The sequence below is a fragment of the Peromyscus maniculatus genome, chromosome 8 (assembly GCF_049852395.1).
Source record: "Peromyscus maniculatus bairdii isolate BWxNUB_F1_BW_parent chromosome 8, HU_Pman_BW_mat_3.1, whole genome shotgun sequence".
Lineage (NCBI taxonomy): Eukaryota > Metazoa > Chordata > Mammalia > Rodentia > Cricetidae > Peromyscus > Peromyscus maniculatus.
Window position 1 is genome coordinate 34950394 of NC_134859.1, and position 12874 is coordinate 34963267.

Sequence of the window (12874 nt, forward strand, 5' to 3'; positions counted from 1 at the left end):
AGAGGAAGTCTGTAGAACCCCAACACTTGGCAGCAATGACTGGAACTGTGGGGGCAGTGAGAGTGGAGACTTTTGGGGTTCTACCGTCAGAAGCCCCCCACAGGGCTGTGCTGTTCTCCGCCCCACTCCTCTGTGGAGTCAGCCGGCTTTATCCACAGCCCCTCCCTGACCAGCTTTGGTGCCCCGTGAGCCAAAGTTGTTTCTCCTCAAAGAGGGCACACCACGGAACTGTCAGGACATCGTATGTTTCAATCACGCCACCTTAGTGGTCTTGTTCATCTCGGGGTGGCTCATTTGTAAATTACACTCTGTCACGGGGAGGTGTGTCTGGGAGGAAGCCCAGCGCATACCTAGTATCCTCAGAGCCCTGCACAGTCCACCGTTTCAGGCAGCCTGGTGGGGGTCCTGGTAGGTACCTCCCGGTAATAAGGGGGACACCTATAATCACTGTCACCATCCATATGACAAGGAGGATGTGGCTCCGGGGAGGGGGGGGGCGGGCGTTCATACATGGCAGCCACTTTGTCCCTAGAGGATAAGCCAGATTCTGTCATGCTAGTGGGCTGGAGGGCACAGCCCTTGGAAGAACTGCCCCAGCTTCCCCTCCCCCATGCCGTGACATTCCCCTCTGGCCAACGCCGCCAACCAAGGGTGACTCTGCCACTCTGCTGTCCCCAACTGGTGGACTCAAGGTGATGTTTAGAGACACTTTGGCTGTTATAACTTGGGAGATGCTCAGGACAGAACACCCCTCCCCTACACACACACATAACACACACACACACACACACACACACACACACACACACACACGTTAACTGGCCCCCAAATGTCAGCAACACTGAGATTAAGTGTTGAAGTGAGCTCTGCTCAAATGAACCTCACCCCTGCGCTTGCTTCCCTGTCCCCTGCCTGTTTGGGAGGGCTAGCCTGAGGATTCCTGGGGCCAGGGCATTCTGGGATGGATTTGGTAGCAGCTGAAGCCAGATATCCTTAGCGCCCGAAGCACTTGTGCCGCTGAGTGGGCCACGCAGTCCCTGCCAGCGTGGACCAGGACAAGGGGGACTTGTGGGCATGGACGGGGTCTTGGTTTCTTTCTGCTGTCGCGATGAAATACTCTGACCAAAGCGACTTAAGGGGAAGGGTTGTTATTTCAGTTTACAGTTCCAGGTCACAGTCCACAATGGCGGGGGAAGTCACAGTAGCATGAGTTTGAAGTAGCTGGTCATGTCACATCAACAGTCAAAAGCGAAGAGCAACCAATACTTAGCTCCGTTTGGGTCCCCTCTCGTACATACAGTCCAGACGCCCAGTCAGGAAATGGCACCACCAGGGTGGGTGTGTCTTCCCACCTCAATGAGCAGAATCAAGACAATCACTCACCGGCATGCTCACGGGTGGCTCTCCCGGGTGATCACAGATTGTCAAATGGACGTTAACGCTGACTGTTACAAACCGTATGCCCTGCCGACACTGTCACGGGCGAACGCCCCTGGGCTCTCGGCTGAGTGCTCAGGTTGGGCCCAGAGAAGGAGTCAAATTGTCCAAGAACAGTAGAGCACCAGCCTGTGCCCCACACCTCCAGCTCCACGCCACCTGTCTGCGGCCCCAGGATTGGGTGTGTGGCCTGTGTGCTCATGTGGCGGCACCCAGACTGCAGAGCCTCCCTGTTGCCAAGCATGGAGACTGGCGTCCTGGTGGCAGATTCCATTTTCCTGTCTCCTTGACTGAAGGAGGGAAGAATATAAATAATTCAGCTCATTCCACCGCAAACGGTCCAAGTGTCAGGGAGCAGCGGTTGGAATACAACTTTTTGCACAAGCCTTAATTGGTTTGTTTAGGATGAGGCCCCAGAGGCTGTGTCTGGGGCCCAGAGGGTTACCATTGCCCAACTGCAAGTCAGATGTGCCGCCCAGCCTGGAGGAGCAGAGGGGCGGGCACCGCTCCCTAGCCTGCCCACCTCGCGCGGGGTCTTGATGCTTCATTCTTGTAGCAGCAGCGCCACCTGGTGGTTGCCTCTGGAGCCTGCCCTTCCTTTACCTTCTGGTGGACAGAACTTCTTCCCGACCTTTGTGTGGCTTCCACCTCCACCTCCCCTACCTGTAGGATTCAGAGCCAATGACATTAATGGCATGAGATGCCGTTCCTCATCTGGGAGTTAGGATAATGACAGTGTTTATGCCTCAGACACTTCTGAAATTTAAATAAGGCATATTCAGAGGCTTGGCCTCAAAGAACCATGAGGCCGTGAGCACACAGGAAGAACTGGTTGTTGCCATCAGCACTGAGGTCCATTCCTGCTGGTGAGCCCTTTCCAGGAGTTCCTGGGAATGTTCCTGCAATCAGCCTTCCTCATATAGACGCATCTATCCCTCCCGGGAGGGTGACCACTCATCTTGAGGTCCCTGTGGGACATCCAGTGAGCCTCCTAGGAGACCCCCTCTGCTTCCATGCTTAGAGACTAGACTCATCAATGGGAAGGGAAGGGCCAGCTCTCCAACCAGGACTTCTATGCCCTGGCTCTTGGGCCCAGTTTCCACAACCCCACACTGTAGGCACTGTGGCCCCGGCCCATCTGGGGGTCTCCACCCTGGGGTCAGAGTTGTGGAATTGTTGCCACTGTGACGCCCCAGGACGCAAGCCCTCACGCCATCGGCTGCCACTCAGCCATCGGGGAACGATAGGCCATCGTCCACATTCAGTTAGCACCACGTGCCACCCCTCTGCTCCAGCCCCCAGGCTCGCCGTTCTCACTGCCAGAGCACCACCAGCCCACGGAGTCAGCCAACCCCGGTGGGAATTGTCTCCTGCTCACTCGTCCCCACTCCCGCACAGCTGTGAACAGGTACACAAAGACTTTCCTAGAAAAAAAAAAAAAACGAATGCAAAGATGAGTAGGAGTCAGGTGCTGGATGCTTCCAGAGCGGAGAGGAAGACAGAAGGCCAGAGCCAACGAAACAAACGACTCTCCCAGCCTTCGTGACTTCCACAAGAGAGTCAGAGTTAGGAAACAGGAAGGTTTCCCTTAGGTTCGGTTTTCCTTTCTCCTCAGAATACCTGTGGTCTGTGATGTGAAAATATCAAATGGAAAATTCCGGGAACAAAAAAGTTTACAATGTTTAAATTGCATGCTGTTCTGGGGAACTTGTTTAAATCAGGCACCATCTCACTCCATCCTGCCAGGACACTGAATTATCGCCTTGTCCAGGCCCAGAGGTAGATACTCGTGATGCAAATGGACTAGAGAGAAGCCATAAAGTGTTTGCAGGGGTCAACATTTATCATAAGCATGCATATACAGGGAAAACCCAGTGTACACAGCATCGATACTCTGGGGTTTCCAGCACCCACTGGAGACCCGGGGTTTTCTATCAGGGTCCCCACATCTGGCCTGGGGGCAATCGGACTGCATCTGACAGTTGGTACCTCACCCTGCCCACAGCCAGCTTGTGTCTCCTTCCAAGGACCTGGACCTGCCCAGTTGTCCCAGATAGCTGTGCCTCCAAAAGAGCTCTTTAAAAATGTTTTTTTTAATTATGTGTGTATGTGTGGAGGTAGCAGAGGTTGGTATATGCCTGAGAGTGGGGGTGCCCACAGGGACCAGTGGGTCCCTTGGAGCTGGAGCTACAGAGGCCTGACAGTTCATGTCCTCTGCAAGAGCAGTGTGTGCTCTTGACCACCGATCCATCTCTCCAGACTCCTGAGAAGAATCTTAGAGGACATGTGGGGTGACACAGGAGGTGGGTCCCATGAAGTGGGGCGAGCAGGATGAAGAAAAGGAGCCCTGAGGAAGAAGGCAGAAACTTCTTCGTGCTTCTAAGGCATGTCAGCTGATTTTCAGTCCTTTGAGCCTCTGTTCTATTAGCTTAGCTTGGGTTCCGGGCTGACCCTTGATCTGGAGGCAGAGTATCCGGTCCATTCAATGTTGGGTTCTGTACCCCGGGAAGCAGGGAGGAGGTATTCCCTGGAGGTTTCACCAAGGAAGCAAACTGAGCTTTCCATCTTCAGGATGGATCGTCCCCAGCACTGTGACCAGATCCTACACCCTTCCTGCTAAGCCACCAGGAACTCCCCATACACCTCCCCCTTGCCTCCACTCCCATCCTTCACCAAAGCCAGAAGCCACCTTTATCCCTGCCTCATTGTCCCCACCCCCTGGCCCTGATGTCCCCTGCCTCCCGATCCACCCAGATGTTGAGCTCTCTGACAGTATGATGGCCACACTTGCCTCCCGATCCACCCAGATGTTGAGCTCTCTGACAGTATGATGGCCACACTTGCCTCCCGATCCACCCAGATGTTGAGCTCTCTGACAGTATGATGGCCACACTTGCCTCCCAATCCACCCAGATGTTGAGCTCTCTGACAGTATGATGGCCACACTTGCTTCTGCATCCTGACTCCCACCCTCTCCAGTGACAACTGGCTCTTTCCAAAATGCACATGGGTCCCGTCCTTGCCACTGGATGCAATATTGATGTCTTGTCACAGGCTAGCCTTGGGCAGGGCACTCTGTGATCCCTAAAATGCTCCAGACCCAGTAAGAACAAGGACACTGTCCCTTGAGTCCTTGGTGCCGCTTGAGATAGGACAAACCTTGAAAAGGTTGGGAGAAAATACAGTTGGTTCTCCACACCCACAGCTCTGCTTCTGCCAATTCCACCAACTACAGATGGAGGATAATCAGGAGGAAACATGGCATCTGTATTGAACATATGCAGGCTTTTATCTTGTTGTTATTCCCTAAACAATCAGTATAACAACTATGCGCTCCGCGCTTATACTGTGGTACGTGGTATAAGTCATTTAGAGTTGATGTAAAGGATACGAAAGGAGGTGCGAGGTTCTATGCAAATGCGACATCCTTTTATAGAAGGAACTTGAGCGTTTACTAACGTGGTATTCTCTGGAGTACTAAAAACACTCCCCCAGCAGACGTCAAGGGATGGCCATATATGCACTAGCCACACCTTGTCGCTTGGGGTGCCTGCCCGCATATCAAGGCTCACAAGGTACAGCACATAGTTGCTGTTTCCTGAAGTCCTGCCTTCCCGGGCTCCCCCTCCGTGTGCAGCTCCTGTCTGGGACAATGCTCCCCAATTCTGTCTCTCTACCCTGCCCTTTAGAGATCTTTCTGGGGATTCCAAAGCTGGGAAATGGGTCCTAGACCCCCTTGAGCTCTGCCCCATAGCATAAACCCCTTGGGGCTGGGGAACGCTGCTAACAGTCTGCCTTCTTGGAACGGACAGAGAACAAAACAAGAACAAAAACACAAATCAATATTTCAATAAATTACCCTGCTGCGGCAGTGAAATCACCTTGTCTGCCAAGAGAGGCTGAGGACTGGAGCCCAGCACCGGGAAAAGATGGAATCAGCCAGTGTCCAATCTGCAACGCGGTGGGGTGCGCTGTCCACTGCAGGGTCAGGCCCTGTCTGCAAGCGTGGAGGGGGTCCTTCCCCGGAAAGATCTGCCTTTCTTCAGAAGTTCTTAAGAGTGGCTCGGGGAGAGGGGTGGCCTTTTGTCCTGTCCACCAAAGCCATTTCCACTCAAGCCAACCCAGCTATTGGGTCGGCAAGTGCTTGGGAATTGAACCCAGGTTTTTGGTGTTCCGAGCTGGCACTGTACCCACTGAGCTTGTAAACTTTACATTCAGTAGTAGACCCATCAGAGACATCTGGTCTGGCAAGCCTGGGCCTCTGTTCTTGAATGCCAGCCACGGGCCATTGTTCAGTGGCCATGACCCCTGAAGATACCTGAGTTTTCAACCTCTTCCCAGAACCTCTTGGGCGTGATGGGGACCTTCTGTCTGCATAGTATTGACCCATTTGCTCTCACCCTGCATCAACCTGGCTCCTGCCTTCCATCCTGTCGCCCTCCTGCTCACTGGTCCAAATTTCTGAGTCTATACTCCTGGCTGGACTCTTCAGTCTCTTCAAAGACTTGGCCGGAGCTCTTTTCCCACACTGGCGTGCGGCACGCCAATCATCTAGCTGCTGTCTCTCCCCGCCAGCCAGTGTCCTTGCCTGGCATGCTCGTGGTTCCCACAAAAGAGGGGTGGGGGTGTCGCTCAGAATTCTTTTGCATGCAAATGACAGTAACACACCTCCAAATCGCTTGACTCCTGCATGAGTCACGTGGGAAAGGTGGCCCGACAGTCCCCACGGCTGTGGTACGGTCGCCTCCCCTCTCGTAGGCTAGACTGAGATTGGTTAATGGACCGAGCCTTTGTGTTCAATGTGCATGCATTCTTTCATTGTCTCTTCAGCCATTAGTACTAGAGGAAGCAGGCCAATTGTGAGCTGCCTGGGTTGCATGATGAGGAACACCCTGCATGCACACACGCACCCTGCACACACGCACGCACGCACCTAACAGTCTAGGGCAAATGGGGTCCTGCTTCTAACCAAGGAGTGAGCTTGGTAGGGGGCTGGCCTGACCCCAAAGGAGACTTGAGATGAGTCTCCAACCCCACTCTCGGCTTGACAGTGCGGAAAGTCATGCAGGTGAGGGTGACCAGGAACCTTCCCCTCCATTCAGAAGAACAGAGCAGAATGGAAGGCAAGTCTTGGAAGTGACTCGGCAGGAAGCTGAGTGGCCCCCGGACCAGATCCCCAATGGCTGGGCTCTGTGAGCACAACTGTCTATTCACCCCTAGTAGTCTGCCAGATACCAACCCCATTCTTCTGTCTCTCTCCACCCACTGTAGTCCATGAGCCTCATTGAGATTGGGAACCCCTCTCAGAGTCTGGAGAATGTCTGTCGCTGGGCCTACCTCCAGCAGAAGCCGGACACAGACCACGATGAGTACCACGATCATGCCATCTTCCTTACACGGCAGGACTTCGGGCCCTCCGGCATGCAAGGTTAGTCCTGGGCCGGGGAATGCAGGGAAAGAAGCTGGGGCGTGCAGGGGCTCCCAACAGCTGAAGCCTAGTCTGGAGTGAAGGAGCTGTGGTGACCTTAGCTGCCCGAGTGTCTGGGTTGGTAGTGTCGACCTTCTGGCTCCAGGAAACCACCAAAGCCGGATTCATTTCCCTGACCCCCATCCAACCCCTCAAAAACAAAACAAAACAAACAAACTAACAAACAAAATGAAAAACCACCACTGCCCCGAGGAACAGAGGAAGGTCAGGGATGGTAGGCTACACCAGACAGGGCTTGAGAGCGTGAAGATGAGACCGTGTCCGGAGTCTGGACTTCAGGGCTCAGTTTCTTCCCCTGGCGGCTGAGGTAGGCTACCAATTGATTCTTCACACAAGGTTCAAACGACATAAAACCAACAGACACAAAAGACAAAAAACTGACCAAACTGCGTGGCTGAAGGTGTTAGTAGACGCCTCTTAGTAACCAACCGGCGGAACAACAGATAAGATGAGTGAAGACGTAAAAGGCTCGAGCTGATGAGGCTAGATGGCTCAGCCGGAAAAGGCACTTGCTGCCAAGCCAGAGGACATGAGTTCAATCCCCAGGACCCACTCGGTGGGAGGCGAGAAGAAACTCCTGCCAGTTGTCCTCTGACCTCTACACAGGCATTGTGGCCCGTACACACGTGCACACACACGTGCACACACACACACACACACACACACACACACACCAATAAAAGTTTGTAAAGCCTGTGTATAAAGCTAACATCATAAGAAATTGATACATACAGCTGTTATTAGGAAGAAGGTTGAAATAAATCATAGATACACACGTCTCAAGTAATTTAGCAAAGAACAATCGACGAAACCCAACCGCGTAGAAGGTTGGAAATGGTTGTAGTCCAATCATAGAAGCAGAGTGAGTCCACAGGGGGAGGAGAAGAGAGCAGTCAGGAAGCTGCTGAGGCGACAGACAAGGCCCAGCAGAGACCTGGGCCAGTCGCAGTGTGGCCTGTCACCGGCGATGTGGCCACCAAGCTCTGGCTGTGGGCAGGGTGCCTGCAGTCAGTGCGGGTATCTTCTGAGTCCCACCAGCAGGGGGCAGCTGATGCTGTAGGCCTGCTTTGGGGAGGGATGCTATCTGGGATTTTGAGATCTGGGGCCTGTCTGGGGGTATCCAGGCCTGGAGGCTGGAGCCAGCTTCTCTCCCCTCCCAGGCTATGCTCCTGTCACTGGGATGTGCCACCCTGTCCGCAGCTGCACCCTGAACCATGAAGATGGCTTCTCCTCGGCATTTGTGGTGGCTCATGAGACCGGCCATGTGTAAGTGGCCTGATCATCCTTGTATGGAGAAATCGGATCCTCTGCTCCTGGCTGACCACTTTTCCCTGTGCCTGGCAGGGACAGCCATGGAGGAGAGCCACTTAGACTTGCTTTCCTGTTACTCTGACCTGAGGTCAGCTTTCTGCTGACAAAGCAAATCAAAAACAAACAAACACCTGGGGGCAGAGTGAGCTTTGGGCCACAAGTCCCAGGGTCAGAACTTTTTGTAGATGGTCACCAAGGCTCTGAGGGAGGGTAGCCCAGGGTAAAAAAAGCCAGGACTGCCCAAATGTGCGCATTCCAGGCAACAGTAGAGACACTGAATATCGGGGCCAGATGAACATTAATGGGTTTTGCGAAGCTTCTTGGGGGGGGGGGGTGCAAAAAGAAAGAGTACCCAGGATGCCCTGGGCTCTAGACATCGCTGCCCCCACTGTGCATTCAGGAAGTAGTGACCCCCCTTGGGGACAGGGTGAGGGGCCTGCCTGGTGGATGTCCTCTTCACAGAAGAGCTGTGGCTTCGAGACTCTCGTCAACGTGGGCCACAGTAGAGAAGCTCAGAGATGTCCACTATGGTTGTTAGAAATGCCTTCCTGGTTGAGGTGTGGGGATATGGAAGGTCAGTGCAGTCAGGCAAAGGTCCAAGCCAGGCTGCCCTGCTCCCCACACAGGCTGGGCATGGAGCATGATGGGCAGGGTAACCGTTGCGGCGACGAGGTGCGGCTGGGCAGCATCATGGCACCCTTGGTCCAGGCTGCCTTCCATCGATTCCACTGGTCCCGCTGCAGCCAGCAGGAGCTCGGCCGCTACCTGCAGTGAGTACCTCCCTGGGCCCCTAAGGGTGACCTCTCCTTGGGTTCAGTTCTAAGAGGGCACAGTGCCCAGTGTACTTGGGTCCACCCTGAACCCTCAGACCTTGAGGCCTCGGGCCTGACATGCAAGGGATGGGTGAGAGAGCCTGATGCCAGGAGAGGACCCCACTCTGGAGGGTTCGAACCTTGACACTGAATAGGCCAGAAGCTGCCCTAGCCAGGTCTTGAAATCTCAAACTGGTGGAGGAGGTAAACAGAGGCATCACAGCTAAAGACGAGGGTTATGAAGTCTTGCCCACCACGGTAACTCCAGAAAGGACCTCAGCCTCCCCAGTGAAGGTTGCTTGTGGCACCCACGTGTCCCCTTACAGTTCCTATGACTGCCTGCGTGACGATCCCTTCGCCCATGACTGGCCGGCATTGCCTCAGCTCCCAGGGCTGCACTATTCCATGAACGAGCAGTGCCGCTTCGACTTTGGCCTGGGCTACATGATGTGCACTGCGGTGAGTGTGGGGGGACACTGAAGTGTCCCCAGGGCCCTGTGGTGAGGACACTTAAGGCATCAGCCACTCCTGCCCAGGCCCATAGGGATGCCCACTCCATTTTCGCCAAAGACATTCTGCCTCTCATCTGCCTGTGAAAGCTCCACCAGGTGGGCGGCCTCCGAGGCTGGAGACTTGGGGGGGCTCAGTAATACCCAGAGACACGGCCCTATCCACACTGCATGCACATGGTCCTCATGACCCCAGAAACACGAGGATCTTGCAGCACCCACCCACACAGGCATATTCACGGGCCAGTTCAGGTTACAGGACTGGTGTGAGGGGGTGGAATTTTGGGGTGGTCTGCTGAGGAGGGAGGCGCCTGATAAACTGAGGGCATTCTCTTCCAGTTCCGGACCTTTGACCCCTGCAAACAGCTATGGTGCAGCCACCCTGACAACCCTTACTTTTGTAAGACCAAGAAGGGCCCCCCACTGGACGGGACTATGTGCGCACCTGGCAAGGTGAGTCAGGACTAAGGGCTCTTTGGGGGACATGAGGAATTGTGCCCAAGGCACACAATACCCAGGGACAGGCCCTGGAGTGTCTGTAGGAGGAACCAGGAGTCTTCTTAGGAGGCCCTAGCCGCCCCTCTTCCTTCCCACCCATTTTTGATACACCCCATCAAGTAGCCCAGGCTGGTCTTAAACTTGATAGATAGCTAAGGATGACCTTGAACTTCTGATCTTCCCGTCTCCACCTGCCTAGTGCTAGGCAATGGGCATATGCCCATTGCAGGCATATGGCCCATGCCAGGTTTATGTGGTCCCAGGGATAGAACCCAGGGCTTCCTGCATACCACACAAACATGCTAATTGAGCTACACTCCCAACCTTCATTCCTGTTTCATATCCACTCTCCACACTGGACGGATTGGAGCTTCCACACCAGAGCAGACCCGTCACCCCAAGATCCCTTCCTGCCTGTGTGGGTAGCTATGGGTCACTTTGCTATGAAGCCAGCAAGAGGCCTGGTAGCTCCCAGGTACAGCATGAGGTTTAGCCTTGATTGTCCCAGGGCCTCTGGCTTGTCCCTTGTCAAGATCACTCACTGCTTGGCCACCCACCCTCTCCACAGGTCTGTAGAAAGGAAGTGTTCTTTTCCTGTTTGTCCAGCCAAGATTCCAGGCCCCATTCTCATTGGTTCAGGTGAAATAATATGCTCACGCCTTAGCCAATCATCTTCTAGGGACCTGGAGTATGCATGTGGGCTTGAACAAGGATTCCTTTCTCTCAGGGCTCAGCCAAGCTTGGAACTACACAGCCATCAGGGGTCACCGTGTGCGTGTGAGAATTTCTCTTACCCCCTGTGATAAGAATATTGATCCATTTCATGAGGGCCATGACTTCATGACCTCCTCAAAGCTCCACCTCCCACACCACCACGGAGGGGATTGAGGCTTTACCACATGAATTGGAGGGGACACAAACATTAAGTCCACAGTGTCCCTCCTTGCCTGAGTTCTACCCTCCTCCACCAGCTGACAGGAGCAAGCGCCACCCTGTTTGTGAGTTCCCCACGTTTACGTGAGGGAAGCCTTGCAGGGAAAACACCCAGAAAGGAGATGCTGGGATCACTTAGTCATGACGCCGGCCATGTGTCCGTCTGCCCAGCCTGACACGTATCTTGCTTGACACGTACTCAGACCTCTGAGAGGGACGCTTCAGAGATGGGCAGCCACTGCGGCCTTCATGCCAGATCTCTCCTTCTACCGCATGGATGCCAGGGATCAAACTTAGGTTGTTAGGCTTGGTGACAAGTACCTTTACCTGCTGAACCATCTTGCTGGCTCCACGATTCATAGTCCGGTGCTCCACACAGACTCGAGTACCCACATGCACCCCCACCCTCATACTCACATAGGCAATATGTGTGTTTTCCCACATACATGCAAATGCACAATGCAACACACACACACACACACACACACACACACACATGCACCCTTGCATGTTCAGACACACACAAGTAGAAAAAAAAGGATGGGTTTCCAGTTTGGGTCATTTGTGGTAATTGTGCTATGAATTATCTTTATTTTGAATGATGTTTTCTTCTTCTAAACTAACAAACCGGTGGATTGTGATGTACTGAAATACTAATTTACTCTCTTACATTGTGGACTCTTCTTTACCTGGCTTCTTGTAGGGTTTTATACACTTCCTTCCCTGGGAAGAATGAGGATAGAATTTAGTGTTCTTCCCACCCCAGTCTTCTGCTTCCTGTGTTTTCCTTAGACCGGACTTGTCTCCAAGATCTCTGGCTTCTTGTTCTTGTTGGGCCTCGTCCAGGCACACGGGGGCATTTATCCTGGGAACATGACAGGACATGCCACAGGCACAGCGGTTCAGAGTAGGCTGGACAAGGCCCTGAAGGGTGGGCCTGGGCATCCCATTCCTCTTGCCTAGCACAGGCAAGGTGAGGCCTGTCTGAAACGCTTTGGTCTTCAGGGCCAGGAACATTAGACACTGCAGCCCCTCCCCCGCCCCAGATCAGACACTTCAGTCCCTCCCCCGCCCCCAGATCAGACACTTCAGCCCCTCCCCCAACCCCAGATCAGACACTACAGCCCCTCCCCCGCCCCAGATCAGACACTTCAGCCCCTCCCCCGCCCCCAGATGAGACACTTCAGCCCCTCCCCTGCCCCCAGATCAGACACTACAGCCCCTCCCCTGCCCCCAGATCAGACACTGCAGCCCCTCCCCCGCCCCCAGATCAGACACTGCAGCCCCTCCCCCGCCCCCAAACCAGCTCATAGCCCCTGGCCTGCAGAGCAGGCCCAGGGCAGCCTTTGCAGACACTGGCCCACTGAGGGGAGTAGGCCTCTCCAGCAACTCTGGTGTAGGTGATGGGTGAAGGGAATGCCTTCTTGTCTTTGTAATTGCTTTGGTTGTTTTTAATTTTGGGGGTGAGGCGTGTGCCACAGAAGTCAGACTCCAGCATAGGGAATTCATTTCTCTTCTTCCCACGTGGGTGCCGGGGCTGGAACTCAGGTCGGTAAGCAGCAAGGCCCTTTGCCCAGTGAGCCTCCTCACCAGCCCACCTTCCTATCTTTTAGCATTGCTTTAAAGGTCACTGCATCTGGCTGACACCGGACATCCTCAAACGAGATGGCAACTGGGGCGCCTGGACTCCGTTCGGCTCCTGCTCACGCACCTGCGGCACAGGCGTCAAGTTCAGGACCCGCCAGTGTGACAACCCACAGTGAGTTGAGCTGACATTGCCCAGGGTCCCAGAGCCCGATTCTGCATTGCTGGGTGCCAGGTTCAGGGAGAGTGCAAGGCAAACCTCCCCGTCTTTAGTTGTCTCTGAAGCTGGGGTTCTGAGGGAG

The 12874-nt window shown here is 54.2% G+C and overlaps 1 protein-coding gene across 2 annotated transcripts in view; it reads left to right on the forward strand.

Annotated features, from left to right (window-relative positions):
• The window catches only part of Adamts2 (ADAM metallopeptidase with thrombospondin type 1 motif 2), a 209344-nt gene that overhangs the window by 172077 nt on the left and 24393 nt on the right, over positions 1–12874 (forward strand). For both annotated transcript variants that reach the window (XR_013053258.1, XM_076578283.1), the window contains exons 6-11: positions 6709–6865; positions 8086–8191; positions 8863–9006; positions 9375–9507; positions 9897–10010; positions 12602–12747. Coding sequence is in view for 1 of the 2 variants with exons in the window: in XM_076578283.1 (XP_076434398.1) it covers positions 6709–6865; positions 8086–8191; positions 8863–9006; positions 9375–9507; positions 9897–10010; positions 12602–12747 (800 nt within the window). In the remaining variant the exon portion in view is untranslated. The remainder of the gene's footprint in view (positions 1–6708; positions 6866–8085; positions 8192–8862; positions 9007–9374; positions 9508–9896; positions 10011–12601; positions 12748–12874) is intronic.